General features: G+C 29.3%; 2 protein-coding genes across 8 annotated transcripts; both read right to left on the reverse strand.

Moving 5' to 3' along the window:
- Window positions 1-90: 90 nt before the first annotated feature.
- On the reverse strand, window positions 91-5,293 carry LOC123270386. The gene has a single exon (XM_044736408.1). It carries the CDS (start codon window positions 5,283-5,285, stop codon window positions 159-161), a length of 5,127 nt encoding a protein of 1,708 aa, XP_044592343.1. The 5' UTR covers window positions 5,286-5,293; the 3' UTR covers window positions 91-158.
- A 562-nt stretch (window positions 5,294-5,855) lies between these two features.
- LOC123270388 (phosphatidylcholine:ceramide cholinephosphotransferase 2-like) lies at window positions 5,856-20,284 on the reverse strand. Of its 7 annotated transcripts, XM_044736416.1 has the most exons (7): window positions 19,171-19,319; window positions 18,764-18,917; window positions 11,377-11,753; window positions 11,084-11,294; window positions 9,338-9,612; window positions 9,091-9,266; window positions 5,856-7,651 (listed from the first exon to the last, which is right to left on the reverse strand). In XM_044736416.1, exons 2-7 carry the CDS (start codon window positions 18,814-18,816, stop codon window positions 7,496-7,498), a joined length of 1,248 nt encoding a protein of 415 aa, XP_044592351.1. In that variant the 5' UTR covers window positions 18,817-18,917; window positions 19,171-19,319; the 3' UTR covers window positions 5,856-7,495. The 7 variants fall into 7 exon arrangements, with proteins under 7 accessions (XP_044592351.1, XP_044592350.1, XP_044592353.1 ...); XM_044736415.1 differs by lacking the exons at window positions 18,764-18,917; window positions 19,171-19,319 and adding an exon at window positions 19,841-20,284; XM_044736418.1 differs by lacking the exons at window positions 18,764-18,917; window positions 19,171-19,319 and adding an exon at window positions 19,326-19,528.
- Between the last annotated feature and the right edge of the window lie 1,227 nt (window positions 20,285-21,511).

Consider the following 21,511-nt stretch of genomic DNA (forward strand, 5'->3'; position numbering starts at 1 on the left):
CTGTTAAAAATTTATATTTAGGATATTTGCATAAAAATTAATAAAAAAATACCATAATTTTATTAAAATATTTTTTTATTGTCCAAAAAAAAAGAATCCAGTACAAGAGATAATTACAATAATGACTTGCCCCCCAACAATTAAAATTATTGTTCCAATTACTTCGAAAAGAATGAAACGCTCTTTATATTCACAGCATTAATGGTATAAACACAAGGAACTCTATAATTACAATTACCAACAAAAATGCTCGCCAACCTCATTATACTCTCACACTTGGCTACACAAGCGCCACCTCCCCCGGCTTGGTCCTTCCTCTCGTCATTATCATTATCATCCACGTCATCAAGATAATAAGACCTGCCGAATTTGTCACACTCACTTGGATCGAACATGTAGAATTTACCATAATGCTGCATAACTGCAACTGCTAAATTGCTGGTGTGAAGAATACCCGCGCAGTAGTTTTTGAAAAAAACTCCAAGTGCTTGAGCCAAGTCATGCACCACTAGAATTCCCGCCGTCTCGTTGCTGCTAATACTGATGCTTACTCTAAAATCTCCTATAACGAAGCTATCTAACAATTCTTTAGCCAAAAGATTCCTCTTGTCAGATTCAGCATTTCTGATCCTTGCAGAATCTCGGTGCAGAACATCACCATACTTGACAATCACATCGACAAGTTCTAGCGTCCAAGTGCTTGGAACATGAAGAACTGCCACTGCGTTTGCAACTGCAGCAATCGCAGTACTCTGGCACCCTCTGTATTTCAAGTCAAACCTAGAACTGTTCATATGAATGCTTCCTTTCAAGACACTCAGATCTTTGTCTAGAAAGAAAAATTCACTGGCAACTTTAACATCAACAGTCTGCATTGTTCCTTCCTCTACAAATGCTTGGAATCCCACCGGACCGGGAAGACTTTCAACAATCAACGTATTGACAATCACTCGAAAGATTTCGAAGCTTCCAAACTTATCTTCTTCATCAATATTCTCCAGAATAACATCGTAGAGAGGTTCCAAGCACGCAAACCACATCACACAAGCAAATCCTTCTTCAGAAGGCCCAGAAATCTTCAAGCCCTGTTTGTTTCTGGGTCTAGGGTCCCAGAGAAAGTAGACACCATGTTCCATCCACATGGAAACCATGTAGCTGCCTATAACGAGGATTCCTGCACTGTTTCCTTCCCAAAACTGTTGGACCCCTTCTTGTAGCAACGGAAGCACTGCTTGAGAAGGCAAATCTCGGGTTTTTTTCTTTCCTCTAGCAGACTTCGGCTTCTTGGTCTTCTTCCCTTTTACTTCAGGCTCAGGAGGCTTGACCGCCACCAATCCTGCAACTGCAACTTCTACATCAGCCGTCAAAGCGTTGACACCAATATAAAACACTCGGACAACGTCTCCAGGCTTCATTTTGTCCTTGGTTACCTTCAGTGATTCTCGATGGAGCTTGTTTCCAATAACCAAGATTTCATCAAGAGTCTTCTTGGTCCAGGTTAGGGAGTTCTTTACAACGGCCATTGCAAGCGCTACCACGCAATTGGAAGCAGTTTGGCGGTTCCGGAGTGACGAAGGAAAGATATCGGAAGATTGGTCGATTCCTGCTTGAAGAATAGCTCTTGCTGGAGGGAGTTCCCGGTATGCATTCAGAGCTGGAAGATTAGAAGGACGTACCACTGAACTAGGGTCGTGTTTCCAAGGCGAAAATTTGTTCCAATCAACCACATCTATCGCGTGGATTTCGTAGTCTTCCTCTGCGTCAACCAGTCCAGAGAGGTAAGCAGCCAACTGTTCGGTTGTCTTGAATCTTAAGACCTTCACTTGATCACCAGAGTCAGCTGGGAACTTTGAACTCGGTAGAACAGCGAAGAAATCTTTAGTCTTCCAGATTCCGATGTTGACGTCTCCAAGCGTCAAAGCTCCGGAATTGAAGTTTTGGAAGAAGCTTTCTAAGCCTTCCTTCAAAGTCAACAAGGTGGAAGAAACTTTTCCAGATTCCACACAGTCGCGTATCGTCAAGTCTAGTCGTCGGTTGGACAAGAAAAATTCGGGAATCACTTGATTTACTCTAGGGTTGACAACAACACCAAGACGCTCTACTGTTTTGGTGTGAAGCTTATCAGCAGTCACTACCACTTCGTCGATGATTTCTTTGTTCCATAGCTTTGGCTCGTAGACTTTCGAAAATATCACTGCCATTGCAGCCAGAGCTGCTGTTTGGTTTCCGTGGTTTCCTGGAAGAAACTTTTCGTCGCTTAGGGACACACTCCCTAAAAGCTGCCAAACACCTTGAATAACCTTGGGGAAGTTGTACCAAAGCTCCTCATCGGACGTGGCCGGCTTAGGACGTTCATTTTTGGCTACCCGTGTTTCATACTCGCTTTCTAGGTTCACAGAATCCAGAACAATGTTCCCAGCTTGGTCAAACATCGGCTGAATGTTTGTTGTCAGGGCTGCGATGTTAGTAAACCAGAAGACCGTTGGATTTTCCTTAGTTTCTTGATCCAACCGTGGGCTGAACGTGAAGAAAACGTCACCCTCTTTCCAAATCGGCACCATAATTTCATTTTGCCGAAGAATCCCCGCAGTATTCCTGGCTAAGAACCCCTGGAGCATGATAACCAAGTTCTCCAAGGTCCCAGTAGCGTTTTCTTCCGCTTCGACACTAATTCTATTGACACCAATATCAAACTCTTCAATTTCACTGGGTAGGAGGTAAACTCTTTCCTCCTCTGGCAAGTTTTCAACGTTGTTTTCTGCAACCTTGACTCCTAACTTGACAATATCATCAACGACTTCCCTGGTCCATAAGAAAGGACTGTACAGCTTGGTCATCCCTAATGTCACCAAAGCAACAGCAGCTTGGGATTTATCATCCAGATCAACAGATCCGTATAAACAAGCACTGTCTTCATCAAGTTCCACGAAATCACCCAAAGAAGGCTTCATAGGCTTCTGCTTGTCTGCTTCTATTTCTTCGGGAGTCATAGTCTCACTCATCTCCCCAACTTGGAATGAGTGGATAAAAAACTCTCCAGAGCCCTCTTCATTTGCATGGATTCTCCGAGCTATTTCTTCAGGATCAATTGCACGAATCACACAAGCAGCTTCTTCTTCATTGGAATTCTTTTCTCCAAGTAGTCCACGAGGATTTGCATCAAAACAATAGTAAGTAGTTTCCGTTCCAGCTTCCTTGCCCTTTGTCTTCGGAAGAACTTGATCGTGCTTCCATATTGCGACCACTAGATCCCCGAACTCTACTATACCGTACTGGTTCTCAGTAAAGAACTTGGTGATTCCCTCTGATAAGGAAGAAAATTCAGAATTACCAACTACCACTGCTTCACCAATATCAAACTTGACTCTCCTACTGTTGATATAGACTTTGCGTTTCAAGTTTCTTAAAGTAATTTCTTGTTCTTCCTCTTCTTCTTCAGGAACACACCACTTGAAAAACGCATCGCCATCTCTCACCACCTGATCAACAACTGTCTTAGTCCAGTCCTGAGGCGCCACCTCTTGAGCAGTAACCAAAGCTACGACTGGGATCGCGATTCCTTGCATACCAGCGCTTTCAAAATCCTCGTCTTCATTAGAAATAGTTCCCTGTAGAACCCAAGTCTTTCCAGCTTCCCCAGGTTCAAACTCCCTCCATTTTCTCGTTCCAGGAACATCATCAACGACACTTACGCTATTTATAATAAACCGGTCATTTTTATTCTCTACTTTGTCGATAAAATTATTAGCTAATGATTCAACTGTAGGGAATCTTATTACACAGCATTTGCCACTTTTTTTTTTAACCTCTGTATCTTTCTTCTGCTTACGCTTGAGCTCTTCTCTAACTCGATCGCCATTTGCATCACACTGCCGAGGATCAAAGGAATAATAGCAGCCATTTTGCGTCCAAACCGCTATAGCCATTGAGGAACATTGTACAACACCATCTGTGTTTACCAAGAAGAACTCCAGCAACGCTTGCTTCAAATTTAGGACATCAGGAACCTTGGACGCCAGGGTACCGGTGACAGTCATCAAATCCACGTCGACAAAATGGTTTTTTCCATCGATTTGGATCTTTCGATCGTTAAAATCAATAGCACGTCTCGCAGAATTCAAACTCTTAATCTCCAAGTACAAGGCGTCACCTAGCGATAGAATTTCGTCCAGCTTAGGACGTAGCCATGTTCTTACCGGATTTATCTTCTTGATCGCTAAAGCAGAAATACAATTGGCAACATTTTGCGCACCTTTTCCTTTGTATACATCCGCAGATTCATGGGTCCATCCGTGCAGAATGGCTCGATCTTGTGATAACTCGCGAAATGTAGATGGAACATTAACCTCAATGTCATAGTAATCATAGCCCGTATCAAAGTTATTCTGATCAATCAACGGATCTTGGGCAAAAGTCGTCTCGATATTGTAATTCGATATCGCTATTGCCAATGGCTCTTTATTAACGACATCTTTCTTTTTTACCTTAAACCTATCTATCAATTTCTTTTCCCCTTTTGTATTTGTACTCGAACGGACATTTTTATTAACCGTTAATAGACCTCTATCGTCAGGCAATGAACGATTTATCAGATTAATCTTAACTACTGTAATTTTATCCACAGAATAACGTGAATTGTTGTGATTTAGATTCGTTAAAAACAATTCAACGAGGTCATTAATGTCCTTTGAAATTATTAAGCACGCTTCTTTTTGCCGGCCAGTTTCGTCACAAGATGTCGGACTAAAGTACCAGAACTTCCCCTCCACAGTGTGTCGCCATATTGCGACCGCCGCGCCAGAACTCGTCAGAACTCCCGCTTCGTGATTTTGAAGAAACTTTTTGATCCCGTCTCCAATCAGAGGACACCCGGCAGACTCGGTGAATAAGTTGCCACACACTTTGTTCGGCTCGCAAAGAATATTGCACTTGTAGTCGTCAATAAAAAACTCCGGGTACACCATTTGTGTCGTCATCAAGGTATCTTTCACCTTGTTACGCCATTGACTCAAGCGGAAAAGTTTGTCACCATTTTCCAGCACTTTGTTTACAAGATCTATGGTCCAGTTTTTGGGGTTAACTAGGCGGCTCAAAACAATGGCGACGACACAACACGCAGTTCCTTGCTGTCCACGGCTTACGAATTTAAATCGCTTGTCAAAAATAGAATAATTACCTCGCAATATCGCCATTTTTGGAGAAATAACTTGGAAATTGTTCCACTTGTGCGGATATTTCTTCTTTGGTGTGAAATTTTGTTTTTCTTCTAAAATTTTAGACTCCATAGCACTTGAAATTTATCAGGAAAATTTTCATACGGAAGACAAGAGGTTAGGTAACAAAAAAACAACGAAAAGTTGTCATTAATTATTTATTATAGCTTTGTAGATAAACCATAAAATAATATTTACATAAATAACAAGTTTAAGAAGATGATGAAAAATATTTATATAAAACAATTTTTTTTTTATGATATAATTAAATAATATTGTTTTGTAATTTTAACTAAGCTCATTTCATCTAACTATTTTTAATTTATTTACAGTATTAACTAATTATAATTATGTATTTACTAATTATTCTAGTCTAAACAGATCATTATAACAAGTTTAGCAAAAAATATCTACACGTAAAAATATAATTCGTATATTTTTATACATATATATGTTTATAGTATATATTTATATTTATTTATTATTTATTATGTATATATTCAAATTCACACACTAACAAGTGTGCGTATAAACAATATCATTGTTTTCAGGTTATGAACATCAATGAAGCCGTTAGCCTCAATAAAACATTTTTTAAAAATGTGTGATTATGATTAAAGCTGACAATTAGTTTTTCACACATTTTTCTAAAAACAAAAACAATGACGTAGTGTATAAATACATTAAAATTTAATATTGTTCAAACGTATCTTCATTTTAACGTGATTTATAATTTTTAGTTTGAAATCAACGTACATAACAGTCTCATTGATACAATTAATTCCACAGTAATTATTTATTATTTTGACTATTCTATTATTCACTATACAGTAAATTTATTATTATTAAAAAACAAATTGTGACAAGCAGTTTTCATTTCTTTATTTTGGCTAGAGTGGATTGTATTGCTGTTATGAAAAATATATACTAGTATTTCTTATATATATGTATGTATATTTTTTTTAATACAGCATATTTTTATATTTCCATAAGTAAATGTACACATAAATTGTGCTAATTACGGCAGATTTTTTATTGTTTATTATAACTTTTTTTCACAGTCTGCATTTTTATTTGAACAATGCACAATTTTTTCTAACCTTCAAATTTTTCAGAACAAACTTTTTAAATTAACATTCTTTGTCGATGGCTATTCCGATGGTTTTTTGACACCAACATTTTTAAAAAATTATTTTTAAAAAAATTTTTAAACATTTTTGAACAGTAGTCATTGCTTGTATTTATATCAAAAAACCTACAGAATTTACATAACCTATTAATATCATTAAAAATATGAAAAAAAATTGTTTCAGAACAAAGTCTTTAGCTTAACATTTTTACTTTTTTTTTTTTTTTTTTTTTTTTTATAAATTCGACAAAAATATTAATAAGCATTAACGGTAAAGGAAGATAAGAATTTTCATTTAATTTAAAACTTATTAATTAATGCCTTGTCATGTTTTGCATCAATTGTTGATCAATTAAAATTTATTAATTAATAAATATTAAATATTTCCAAGAGAACTCTCTATTTTAATTAAAAAAAAAAAAGTCTAATATTTAGTGCTAATTTGAAAACTGATCCTACTTTGAGCTCTCCAATTGTTTGTGTGTCATTGGTCCCACAAAAAATTCCACGATCTAAATAAAGATTTCTAATTAGGATAGGTTCAGTTCTTTAAACCCCGATCACCAATTATTATCATAGTCATTGAAAAAAGAATTTTAAATGACCGAGGAACATCTGTGAGGGTCTAGAGGAGTGTGGAACAAATTTTTAATTTTACTTTTAGCAGACTTATCGAGAATTAAAACTTTACGATTATGTTTTGTGTTAAGTGTAAATTTTATAAAACAAGTATAACTTTACACGATGTATAAACGGAAAAAATTTATCGAACAATTAAAGTGATAGTAGAGTTCCTGGAAAATTACCATAATATAACGATAAACTTTATATATTTATGCTGTAAAATTATTATCATTCGTTTATTTATTTATGTTTATAGTTTATAATTTTAACTATCATATTACAAAACCACAAGCAGTCATACGAGATTTGTCCGTCGATTTTCTTAACCGGCACTTTCTTACTTAATGTAAACCAAAATGATATTGGTAATTTTAATAATAATAATAATAATAATAATAATAATAATAATAATAATAATAATAATAATAATAATCGTAATAATAATAATAATAATTATAATTATATACATTAAAAAATGTTACCCCATTTCTAAACGTAAGTAGCTTCGTAATTATTTAATTTACGAGTATTAACTATCACGGTTGGGATGCTTGGCAAGAAACCTTCTTGGCCAGGGCAATGGCCAATCGTATTGTCTGGGTACTGTTCCACCAACATTCTTTTCGAAATATCTGAACAATCGGAACCACCATAATCGCGCCAAGAAATTATTTGGTCCGAATTGCTGGAATAAAAAATATTTTTTAATATTAAATTATTAAATTATTATTAAATTATTATCAATAAAAGAAAACTTGATTGGAGAAAAACATTTTAAAGAATTGTTTTTTTTTTTCAAGTAGGAAAAATTTGTTTTTTGATTTCAGTTAATTTTACTTAATTCAAGAATTTTTAAAATGAACCAAATCTAACTGAAAAAAATTATAATTGTTTAGTATCACGATCACTTTGTTTTTTTTTTCTTAAAAATTTTGTAAAAAAAGAATATCATTTTTAAATAAAATTAAAATTTGTTTTAACAATTACATTTTTTTTTGTTAAAATTAAGGAAAAAAAATAGGGCAATTAAAAAATGAAAATACAAAAATGTCAATTTTTTTATAAAAAAAAATTAGAAAGACGGTTGAGCTCTTTGAGCTCAAAAACACAATTTTTGTGTTATTTTGAGCTCTCCGAGCTCAAAAGGATAGCTATTCTATGCTTTTGAGCTCTTCGAGCTCAAAAATCTGATGACTTAGACACAATACCATTTTTGGAATTTTCAAACTACGATAACTTTTTAATGGATCAATCAATTTTTACGTGGTTGGCAGCGATCGATGTTAATTTTTAAGATCTATCAATGATTTGCAATGATGAAAATTGATCTGATGAAAAATTTCGGAGTTATTTAAAAAACACTTTTTTTCAAAATTATTCGTTTTCGATATCTCACAAACGAATCAACCGATTTTGACGGGACTATCGACGTGGTTTTTCAAATTTAAGAGCGGAATAGTTTTTGGGATTGATTGTTGAAGCCGTTTAGAAGTTATTTCAAAAAAGCCATTTTTTGAAAATTTTATTTTTGAGATTTCTCAAAATCTAACTAACCGAATCGATTCAAACTTTTACAAAATTTAATCGATCAAGCCGTTTAAAAATTATAAGAGGTTTACATACACACACACATACAGCCATACGGACACCATCTCGGGAATAGTGAGGACAGCTTTCTCGGACTGCAAAACGTCGAGATCTGATAAATATTCGATTTTTGCAAAACTTGGTAAAACCAATAACTTACCGAATTTCAAAAAATTTTCAATTTTTCTTAGCGGAAAGTTAAAAATTGAAATTTTTAAAATTGTTTGTTTTTACACGTAGTGAACAGAAAAAAAATGTTTAAATCGCTAGACTTATGTGAACAAATTTTATCAAGGATTAAAAGCTTTAAAATAAATAGAAAAATTTATTTATAAAAATTTTTAAGATTATTATCATAAATTTGCTATTAAATGAAATAATTAAAAAAAATATTTTTAAACTGGAAATTGAAAAAACAAAAACTTGGTGACCATGAAACTAAACAATTAAACTACCAAATAAGGTAAAGCCCCAATATATGATCATGTACCAGTATATGATCATATACTTGGGCTTTTACTTTAAATAAATAAATACCTTTAATTGAGCGTTATTAGCTAATGTGTGATAAATATACCACAAACGTGTTGTAACCCAATATGCAATAATAACGTCAACGGTGTAATGACAGTGGGCAACTAAAACCATAGCAACACCAACGAATGCCGTTATTCCAGCAATCCAGTGTAATGGTTGGAATTTTTTTGGTGAGTCTAAAAATGAGAATTATTGAATTAAAAAATATTCGAATTTAAAATTCATTGAAATAACTGAAAGGACTTACATTCTTGAATAATCAGGTAACAAAGTACAAGAACAACGGTGTGACCGCTGAAAATAAAGTCACCGCAATAAGTATGTTTGCCATTTATCGACAATCCAAACCCAGATATCAGCTGTAATACACGTTTCGTGATAATAAGCGGTGTTGTGTGATTCAACTTGGGACTGCAGTAATATGTTTTGCTGGACATTGGCAGGACTGTCACATAAAATGTTATACTTCTCATCATATACAGCAGACCCATCAGTATAAATATTCGTCTGACAACAATAAACCTGTAAAAAGTGTTCTTATTATATTAAATTGAATTAACTGAAATCGATAGTTTTTAAATAGGCTACACAAGCATTTACTTAGCGCTTGTGCTTATAAGTTTTCTATACCATCTATTGAAGTAGGTAAACAATGAAAACATCTACAAATACTCAACTAGGTCGTACATCAATTTAAAATTAATCTTTGAATATATCAGTCAATTCAAATATTACTTTTACAATTGATCAGATAAAAATTATCACAACTGTAATCAAAAATATTCATTTCATTTTGTGTACTGTTGACATTATCAAACAAGTTAAAATCTTTTTTTTTTTCTTGTACTGACATTGAAAGTATTTGCATAAAGGTTTCAAAGTAACCTGGTAATTATATTTAATTGTGAAATTACAACCTTCAATTGAGAAGCTAACAGTAAAAACTTAAATTATTAAAGTTTTAAAATTAATTGAGTAAGAAGAAATATTTTTAATGCAATTTAGTTATTTAGATTAGAGTTTTTAATTTTTTGTGACTGATTTTATTTTTATTGTACATTGATAAAAAAAATTAATTTGATTAAAAGGAAAAAATCTTAAACCAAAAACATTGTTTTAAAAAATTTGACTATTTGACTACTAAATTTAAGAATTTTTTTGCTTAATTAAATGATCCTGCGGACATTTAAAAAAATTTTTTTTTCATTAATTAAATTAGAACCAGAAAAATATTTATAAAAATTTGTACTCATAGTTTTTTTTATTTTATAAATATGATATACTTTTTTATTTTTGGTAAATATTTACAAGTGGGATCAACAATTTTAATTTTTATTTTTTGAACGAAATTTTTATTTGATTTTAATGATATATTTTTTTTTTGAAAAATACATAAACAATAAAAAAAAAGTTGATTATCACAATTTTAACAAATTTTATAAATTTTCAAAAAAATTTATGAATTTTTTAGAAAATTGTGATATTCAACTTTTTTTTTTAAATTGTTCGTTTTTTTATGTAACTTTCTAAAAAAAATATATCAAAAACATCAAAAAAAGATAAAATACAAATTTTATCCAAAAACATGAGAGCCAAAATTTTTTCCATATTTGAAGGCAAAGAAGCTATCGAAATCTTTATTTTTTTCTTTCACGACATTTTTTATCATAAATGCGCTGTAAAAACAAGCGAAATAAAAAAAATTTTAAATGTTAATTTTTCACCTAGTTATGACCCAAAATGGGGTTGACTCCGCTTGTAAATAATTACCTTATTTTTTTGTGATAATTTTTTTATTAAGAAAAATTCTAAAAATTTTAAGATGTCAGCTAATTTCATTTTATTTCAAGATAGTAAAATTCTTTAAGATGATGTTCTAGGATCAAGATTTTTTTCTCTTGAGTAAACTTAATTATTTTATCAATGTAAGCTCTTGTATTAATAACGAGAATAAATATAATAATTCTACTTAAAATGTAAAAAAAAAAATTACCTATGCTTATGGAATATTACTAATAACACAGCAGAATTAGATACAATAACAATTAAAACTTCCGAAACATCAAGTGCCCAATTTTGTACTTCAATATTATCTAATACAATATCCGGTAATGGACCATACACACTACGATCTGGTACGCGTTCGTGTAACATTGCAAGTGATGTTGTTGTTAGTATAAAATTAAAAACCATAAATAAAAATGCTGAAACAAAAGAAGAAAACAATTAATTATTGAAAATAAATCTTTATTGTCTTTTAAATAATAAATAAAAATGAAAACTCACCAAGAACGGTTTTCCATTTTTCTTTGGGAAATCGCGGCTCTTCTCTCAACGGCGGAGGAATATCAATCTTGACAATTCCGCTGCCATTTTGTAAGCCACCGGTACGCGTACTAATATTATCTATTTTATCATTATCATCTTCGTAATAATCACCACTGGAACCGACGGCGCCCCACCGGTCTTTACTCTTAGCAGGCGCTCCTGGCAAAAGCGGTTGTCGCTGATAAACATCACTGGACTGTGCCATTCCACTGGTACTTCCATCAACTGCAACTTCAACGTCCCTGTCGTGATTCTGCTCACCGTTGCTACTTAATGGTCGATCAAAACTACCGTAATCACTGTGTAGACTCGTTGCTTTATGATCCAATACCATCCTGGAACATTATTTTATAATTATTGTTATTTTTTTTTTATGTTTACGACTGTATTATTATTTTTAATTATCAGTTCTATTTGAGTTATATGTAAACACCGCTACCATGAAAATGATAAAGATCTTTCATTTTAATTAATTTAGTTTTTTCATACGTTTTTATTTTTTTCAAGTTTAAAAACGTCTTAAATAGCCGGTAAATTGAAGAAATTGTATTACTTCTTTTTATAAGACAAGATGGTGGTCAATTTTAAAATGGCCGCGTGTAATTTCAAATTTTTCAGCCTTCCAAAAGAAATAATTGAAAATATAAAATAAAATTTTCATAAAAGAATACTTAAAAAAAAAAATACCCGCAAAATTAATAGAAACTAAGTTACTTCTTATTCTACGACAAGATAGCGGTCACATCTAAAATGACTGCCTGCGGTTTTAAAAATATAATGAATTTTTATCTCTCTAAATAAATAATTGCAATAAAACAATAAAATTTTTATAAAAAATAGCTTTTAAGTTCATAAGAATTAAGTAATTATTTATTGTAAGACAAAATGGCAGTTAATTTTAAAATGGCCGCGCGCAATATCAAATATCTCATAAATTTTAACTTAAAAAAATAATCAGTTACAAATAAACTATAAAATACTTTTTATAAGAAAAATAGCTTCTAAATTTATAAAAATTGAGTAACTTTTCTTCTTCAGACAAAATGGCGGTCAATTTTGAAATGGCCGCGTGTAATTTCAAATTTTTCAGCCTCTCAAAAGAAGTAATTGAAAACATAAAATAAGATTTTCATAAAACAATACTTTCAAAAAAAAATACCCGCAAAATTAATAGAAACTAAGTTGCTTCTTTTTCCACGACAAGATGGCGGTTACATCTAAAATGGCTGCCTGCAGTTTTAAAGATGTAATGAATTTTTAGCTCTCAAAATAAATAATTGCAAAAAAACAATAAAATTTTCATAAAAAATAGCTTCTAAGTTCATAAGAATTGAGTAATTATTTATTGTAAGCCAAAATGGCGGTCAATTTTAAAATGGCTGCGCGCAATTTCAAATTTCTCATAAATTTTAACAAAAAAATAATTAGTTACAAATAAACTATAAAATACTTTTTACAGGAAAAATAGCTTCTAAGTTTATAAAAATTGAGTAACTTTTCTTCTTAAGACAAAATGGCGGTCATTTTTAATATAACCGCGCGCAATTTTAAACTTCTTAAAGCAAGTAATTGCAAACAAACAATATAATTTCCATAAAAAATACTTTATACAGTAAAAATAGCCTATAATTATCCTAGTTAACGGGAAAAGTGAACCGGAAGCGATTATCGATTAAGATTCGTTCTAATTTTAAAATAACTATAAAATCTCAGCACACTGTAGATTGTCGCACAGAAATAATTCAAATTATAATAAATAATAAGTAACAGTACATTATACGAAATATGAATGAAGCCTTATTTAAAAGAACACAGGAAGACGTTTTGCGGTAAATTAAAGTAGCTGTTTTTTATATTTAAGAGTTATTTACCAAGTATGTGGACATGCACATTGTTGTGGGCAACACATGGTACTTATTTCAATGCACTCATTATTTTTTTTGTTATAGCTTATTCTGCAGGCGAATTTGTGAATTGGAGTTAAATATACTCGCGTCTTCATGGTTATTTTGTTACAAACTTTTTGTTGAAACTAACAAACTCCAAGTCGAGGTATAATTTATTTTTTCACATACATGGATACAACAACCTGTTTTTATCAACATAACTTAAATTATACGGACTTATCAGCTCGGACATTGAATACAACAAAAATGAGTCAACACCGGTGAGATAACGACCGCTTAAAAATTTATATTTTCACGATATAATGTATAGTATAAATATAAATACGAGGATAAATTTAATTCAAGTTAATTTATATTTGTGTAGATTTTAGATTGTAGATGCAATGTTTTGTTGAATACAGGTGAATTATGTAACAATTATCACGGCGTAACGACTTATAGTCATGGATGTTGTAACGTCTATTTAAAAGTTTTAAATACAATAACTAAGTAATTCATGTCTGTTAACTTATAAACGAATAATATTTAATTTTACTAGTGACAATTGATACCCATTACTCATAAACTCATAACTCATAATTCATAAAAATAATATATAGGCATATGGCGAGAGACGTGTATTTGTGCTAATGTAACTGTTATTTATGAGACAATATATACATACATATATGAGTATTGAGAATTTACCAGAAGAAAAAAGAAGAAATACATAATATATAAATTATTTTAACGCAGATGGTTAATACAAATACTTACTCTAGGACAAATTAATAATTGTCAAGGATTTATTGAAATTATAATTATTCTATTATTAGTGAAGTTATATTTCAAGTTTTTAAACTTTCAACAACGCAATTGTTTCTTTACAATTCAATAATTCATTTTACTGTAACAAATTTTTCAGATCTTTTCAAGAATTTTAAAGTTTTTTAATTCTATTATTTTTTTTCTGTCTTGAAGCAAAAATTTGGAAATTGTTTTTTTGATGATATTCTATTTATACTTGAGAGTATAAATTAACAAATTTACTAAAATCAGAATTTTTAAAAATTAAATTTATAGTCTACAAAATTTACACTTTTTTCTCATAATTTTTATATTTAAATTTATTTTAAAAAAACATAATTTTTTCTTCCAATTTAGAAAAAAAAAAAAAAACAATTTAAAAAAGTCAATTTTAGAATAAACTTAATTCATAGTTTTTGAAATTTCACACTTTTGCCATTATTTTATCAAATTTTGAACAATATTATTTTATTTATCATCTTTTATTAATCATAAATAATCATATTCATCTTTTATTAATCATATTATTTTTCTTCTTATAATTAAAAAAAACTAAATTTTGGAGTAAACTCATTTCGTAAATCTCAAAATTTGACATTTTAGCTGTTTCTACTTAAAATTTTTTTTTGAACAATTACCTTTTGCTTAAATTTTATCAAAAAAAAAAAAAAAAAAACAATTATTAAAAGTTATTTTTAATTTTTAGAAAACTGAAATGAGCAAACTGACAATTTTTTTTTCTTTAAGCAAATAAATTATAAAAAATATTTTTAAAAAATTGCATCAATTTTTTATTCATTTTTGCAAGTGGACTTTTTCCGAAATTTTCTTTATAAATTATCAAATTGATCTATTAAAAAATAACCAGAAATTTTCAAAAATTTCTTTTTCTTTATCATTCTATCTTTCACAAACTTGATGATTAATACATAATTTTAAACAAGTACTAAAATAAAATTAACTTTGCTAATTAAAAAAGGTTTACCTCAATCAAAATCAATTTTAATAATTATTTACAAATAAAAAAAAAAATATAAGTTATAAATTGTAAAATCTAAAAATAAAAAATGCCGTACTTAAAATTTCTAAGTATGCCTGACTCATAGCTACTTGTAGCCTAAAGTGTCTGAATTAAATGAAAACGTAATTTTAATATATTCCGGGTGTGTCTCGCATCACTATCATCGTCATTTTTATGACTATTGTTATGAAAATTGTCACTACCATTATTCATTGAAGAAACAATTAGATTTAGATATAAATAAAAAAAAAAAAAACAATAAACTGCAACCTAGATAATAGTACCAACAAACCGTGAAATCGATCTACTTACGGATCAGCGGAGATAGTCTGCACACGTTGCATGTTTACCAGAATAAATAAACCAGATATTGTCACAATAACAATCGAGAATCCTCACTATCTACATCAATTTATTCATAAATGTCTTTTAATAAATATTTTTAAATAAACTAATCTTAACAATTACTCTATCATAAAAAACAATCCGATTCCTATTTCTTCCCATTCAACATTTCTGCCGACTTGTCTCTTTATTACTTATCTACCTCATATTGAATATTATATTATATTCTTCATTATTTAGAAAAAAAAACATATTAAATATACGGATTATTTTGATAATAAATTAGAATTGAAAAGAATGTCAAGATCAAGTGAAAGGACAAGTTAACAGCAAGGTCTTTATCACAGTTCACAGTAACCAAAATATCCACAATTCACAAAACACACCGTACGCATAAATATTTACTTCTTCCGTCATAGTCAGTTACTGAAGATATATTTGTATTTTTATTTTTATTTATATCTTCATTAATTAGAAGAATACTGAGTGTAATAAGTAATAGTGTGCAAAGTCTTCTGAAGCTAAAACTCGACTGAAGATTATAAGACTCGACTTGCACTTAATAAATTGTATTGAGGCTTAAGTTATATATCAAGTTATGTTAGATGTAATGTCGAAGCCGATGATGCGAATAAACTGCGATGGATAAGGATATTATAAAGTATTAAGTATAAAACATACACTAGCACAAACACATACAATAACTGTACAGTTAAGACTTGTAAGACTTTTTAATCCCGTGCCGGTAATAAATAGATCGCGGTATATGATGAAGAAATGAAGAATAACTTTGATTGTGCTAAACTAAAATACTGGAATCCTCAGATACTGAATTAAATACTAAATACTGTTGACTATCACGGTCGTTTCGCACAATGTAACATGTAACTACACACACATGGTGATTTATGGTATGTATGACTGTAATAAGTAACAATAAACAACTGGAAGACTATATATAATAATTATTATTTGTGTACGTGTGTACTGCTTAGCTGAGACTCTGAGAGACTACTCACTACTTAATTCTATAACTCCATATGAGTCTACGTACGTAGACGGACTGGTCGACTGTTCAGTTCTCTTATCATCAATACATTTACGATTACATTCCGATTTCTTACGCGCTCACTACTGTAGAAGCTTTTATTCATATATGTATTTATGTTGTACCTTGCGACACATTGGATTTATAGGTACATGTAAGGAGAGTAAAGCTAATTTGCTTTTCATTATCGTTTGATCGGTGATTTTAGATATCGTGGGATTTTGTGGTATTATTTGATTGTTTTTACTTTTATTTTATAATCATTATTTTTTTTAATTAAAGTTATAAATTTTTTCAGCATTAATTATTTAAAATATGCTTTTGATTAAAAAAACATAAAAAATATCTTAATTATATTCTTCTTTAATTTATAAGTATCTGTAATTTTTTTTTTTATCCAAGAATTATTCTAATCTTTTACAATTTATCATCAATTTAAAAGACACATTAAGTATCATTTATAAATTAATTATAAAATCTAATTATTATGATTTAAGAAAATTTTTTAAATTTTGAATTAAAAAAAAAACATCAATTTTTTTAAAATAAAAGTGTTGAAAAAATTTTTAAAAAGTAAAGAAAAATTCATCTATTTTTTAGAATAAATAAAACAATAAAAAAATATTCATTTATGACCATGTATATGTGTTTGAAAATACTTGGTAATTATTAACAGACTGTGAAATAATTTTTACACTAGCTGATTTAATTATGGAGGCCGTACAATTTCATTCAAAAGTGAATGTAAGCTAATTGACAGTTGATATAATTAATTTAAAAATACGTCTGCGGTATATTATTATTTATTTATTATTTTTTTTTTTTTAGATTAAATCCATAGCAAAAAGAAACGTTTTATTTACATTTATTCCCAGCTGAAAGCGTAACTAGATAAATTATGTATCTTGCAAAGCTTTATCGGAAAAAAACGATGGAGCTTAATTCTAGTATTATCTACGGATTACAGGATTCAATAAAATTCCACTTTTAAAATATTCTATAATTTTTTAAATAAAAATAAAAGAAAAATCTATTCTAATAAAAATTTAAAACGAAAAATCCGTAATTAACTAAATATTTTCTTGAATTTACCTAGAGCATTAAAAAATAATTAGTTTTCTCCATAAAATGATAAAATAATAATAAAAAGCAATTATAGATATCACCTATCGATTAAAACAGATTTTTATCGTCACACGATATAATTAGAATTAATAATCTAATAATTCTCCAATTACCAGACACGGAATTTTTTTCTTTCACCAAGGTCTCAAAATTCTTTTGTTATTTTAAATTAAATCAACAAAGAAACTTTACCTTGAAAATTTCTTCTACTCTCCATAAATAAATCTTCTAAAAAATCTAACTTGATTTTAAAATCTCATAATATTAAACTAGTAAGTACATAAGTACATACAGCCCGATGCACTCATGTAATTGATATTTATACTTCACTAGTATATCCTCAGTACTATATATATGCCTATTTATGTATTCAAATACATATACATATCACATATGTCAGTACTAGTTGAACGAACAGAAGCAATATACGAGTGACGACGTAAATTGGAGCAATACGATCAGACATTTTCATGTATTAGCTGTTCATATATCACGTCTTATGTACTCAACGATCGATATACACTAATTTGGTTATTCATGTTATTATTACAATCCACATTGTCATCAGTCATCACACATACATGCGTACTCATATATATATATATATATATATATATATATATATATATATATATATATATATATATATATATTTAAATATATTTTTTCATTTAATATAATATGGGAATTGTGCGTGATGATTCATTTTTATTTTATCGGGTAATTATTTTCCTTCTGCGTCATTTTTTCAGAATAACGCTCATTAATTGTAATAAGTCATAAATGATAAAATTATTAGATTAAATTTCCTGAAAACTATAAAGAGTTTATTAGAAAATAAAATTAAAAATAAAAAAATTTTATGAAACTAAAATTGAACATTTTTTTTGACAAATAAATTATGACAAACAAAAATCGATTTATAGAAGTTGAAAAAATGATGCAATATCTTTGTCTTAATTTATTTGTTAAAAAAAATTTGTTGAACTGCCAAATTTCAGTTTTATAAAATTTTCTCATCTCAACTGTTGAATAAAAAAAAAAAACAAGTTATAAGTAAGTAAATAAATAAATATATCAATATATCAATACCTTCCCTAGACATCCCCATACCTTGTAATTACAGAAGGCAATTCAACCTTGACAGGTAATCTTAATTTATGCATATTATTTATAATTTATAACAAATAATTGACAATTATAAATAAAAAACAACAAATATAAATAATTATGCACAGAACACAAAACTCACTGTGCTGTGCAATAACTGAAAAACAAAATAGAAAAAAAATAAATATTATTAATTAATCAACACGTTTTTAGTGCGTGCGCAACAATCATGTGATTTTAATAAAAATATGATGAAGCACTTTGATATTTACAAAAAAAAAGTAAAATGCAAATAGAGTAAATTTCAATAAAAATGAATAAAAATAGTTATTAAAAAATAGTAATTTTAATTGTAATTGAATATGAATAATTAATAAATGATTAATTATACGCTTTTTACACAAACTAACCAAACAAATAAAATAAAAATGACGGTGAATAAAAACACTTTGTTAGCTGGATCGCAATTCGGAAGCTGATCTATGACGCAAACTCACTAAAGTTAATCACTGACATTTTTTTTTATTAATAACCGTTAATCACGGTACATAATCACTCTACATACATATAATATAATGTAATGCAGTGTAACTGTTATATTTTAATTATTTTATCGTTTTTATTAAAAAGTTTAATTTAATAAAATAGCACTGAGTTTTGTTGCGAAAGCTAACACCAAATTATTATTAACTTTTGTCTATATATTAATAATATACATTATACATTGCAAACAACTATTTTTCTAGTTATCGGAGTACGTTTTACTCACACATTGGCGTCTAGTGAGTTATTGTTTATTTTTACACTGCTGCCAATCATTTTAAGTGACTGCAGTTGCGCGGTTATTTTTTTGAATTCCCTAGATTTTACGCGGGAAATTTAAACAAAAAAAATTATTTTAAACAATAAGAATATTTTTACAATATTCTTCATAGTTACAAAAAAATAATTACGATAAATTACAAACTATTGAAAAAATAATTTTTAAATTTCTTAAATTTCGCGGGAAAATTTAATGTGAACAAGAAGCAAAAAAAAATATTTTTTAAACTTGGAAAAAAATTTAAAGAGTATATTTACCTCAGTAATGCTTTTCTCCAGCAATAATCAGTCTCAATTACCAGTAATTGCAATTTCATTATATATGTAGAAGTTGCACCGAACATGGAAGAGTCCACAATTAATTACAATAATTAATGATAATCAATAAATTAATACTTATTAATTAGAATAAATCGCTCGATATATATATTTAATTTTCTACAGTTATTAATGGATTTCTATGATTAAAAGTACACACTGAAAAATACCCTTATAAAAGGGTCCATACAAACACAATAAAAAAATAATCTGAAATCTGAGGTATTTTTGCTTAACTCAATTAATCGTCAATAATGATATTAATAGTGAAATAATTATAAATATGGTAGTGAAATAATTATAAATATGTTAGTGAAATAATTATAAATATGTTTAACGTTGATAAAAGGCAGTGGTTGAACCGCTTACGCGGATTCACTACTGACGAAAATTTCAGGGCCGATAGTCGACAAACCTTGCGAATAAGGGTCAGTAAGAGCGCAAGCGCTCGCTGATAGATCGAATTTTTATCCCAGCTTTACTCACCGATTTCTCACATCCACGATAACAATTCCATTGTATTATTATGTTTTGCGTAGTATGTAGGTAAGAAAATATATATATTGACTCGTGACGTCATTAGACTTTTCATTCACGAATGTTCCACGCCCACGCGACACGATAGTTATATATTTTTATACTGCACTGATATATCATTAGATTGAGTTCTTTTTTATTAATGATTTTCCCATCGTGATTTATTATTACAATCATTGGATATTTTAATCTGGAGATTTCAGAAGTTTATTGACTTCAAATCATCATTATTATTATTATAAGTTTCCGCAATCCTGCAATAAAAACCAAATTCATTGATTATCTAATCAGAAAAATGAATATGTATGTAAAATTTTTAGTACTTAGATTGAGAGATCACAATGATGTCAATTTTTGGCAAACTTACCCAGAAAAAGAAGTTCACTTGAATCAAGTAAATAATTTTGAAGAGCTTTGATTTGAGTAGAAAAATTCTTAAACTAAGAAAATTTTTCTTGGTTAAAGTAAATTTTACTTGATTCAAGACAATGAAACTTTTCAAAATTATTTTCTTGGTTCAACAATTATTCCTTTAATTCAAGTTAATTTTTTTTTCTGTGTATAGTTATTTTTTTCCACTGCTCAAAAAACGATTGTCGCATGCGAATTTTCAGTAAACTCCAAATTCAGTATACATCAATGAAGTCACCGAAAACATGATTTTCACTATTTTGATAATTTTGAGGAGCTAACATTTCTAAACTTATTGACGAATTTCGCTCATTTTAGGGCTCATGCAAGCTAATTGTCCAAGAAATCTATATACTAAATTTCGTTAGGGTCTGTTAAGAATTCTCGATAGAATAACATTCATAAGTCGGTTGTACTACACATTGCCTGAAAATGGTTCAGTTTCACTCTTAACTTTGATAAAATAACTAGAAATGGTCAAAATGTCAATGTTATATAGCTATCACATGAATTTTTCAAAAATTAGCTATCTCTGTTCAATCAAAAGTTATACATCAATGAAGTGACCAAAAACGTGATTTTCACTATTTTGAAAATTTTAAATGGCCGCCATTTCTAAACTAATTGATCAATTTTGCTCATCTTCGAACTCGTTCAAGGTAA

The sequence above is a fragment of the Cotesia glomerata genome, linkage group LG8 (assembly GCF_020080835.1).
Source record: "Cotesia glomerata isolate CgM1 linkage group LG8, MPM_Cglom_v2.3, whole genome shotgun sequence".
Lineage (NCBI taxonomy): Eukaryota > Metazoa > Arthropoda > Insecta > Hymenoptera > Braconidae > Cotesia > Cotesia glomerata.

Coding starts and splice junctions, on each gene's coding strand:
- LOC123270386 (XM_044736408.1), bottom strand. CDS start 5,285: ATGGAGTCTAAAATTTTAGAAGAAAAACAAAATTTCACACCAAAGAAG.
- LOC123270388 (XM_044736414.1), bottom strand. CDS start 13,420: ATGAAGACGCGAGTATATTTAACTCCAATTCACAAATTCGCCTGCAGA. Junction 11,295..11,376: donor AAAATGGAAAACCGTTCTTG/GTGAGTTTTCAT, acceptor CTTTTGTTTCAG/CATTTTTATTTATGGTTTTT. Junction 9,613..11,083: donor GTAATATTCCATAAGCATAG/GTAATTTTTTTT, acceptor CACTTTTTACAG/GTTTATTGTTGTCAGACGAA.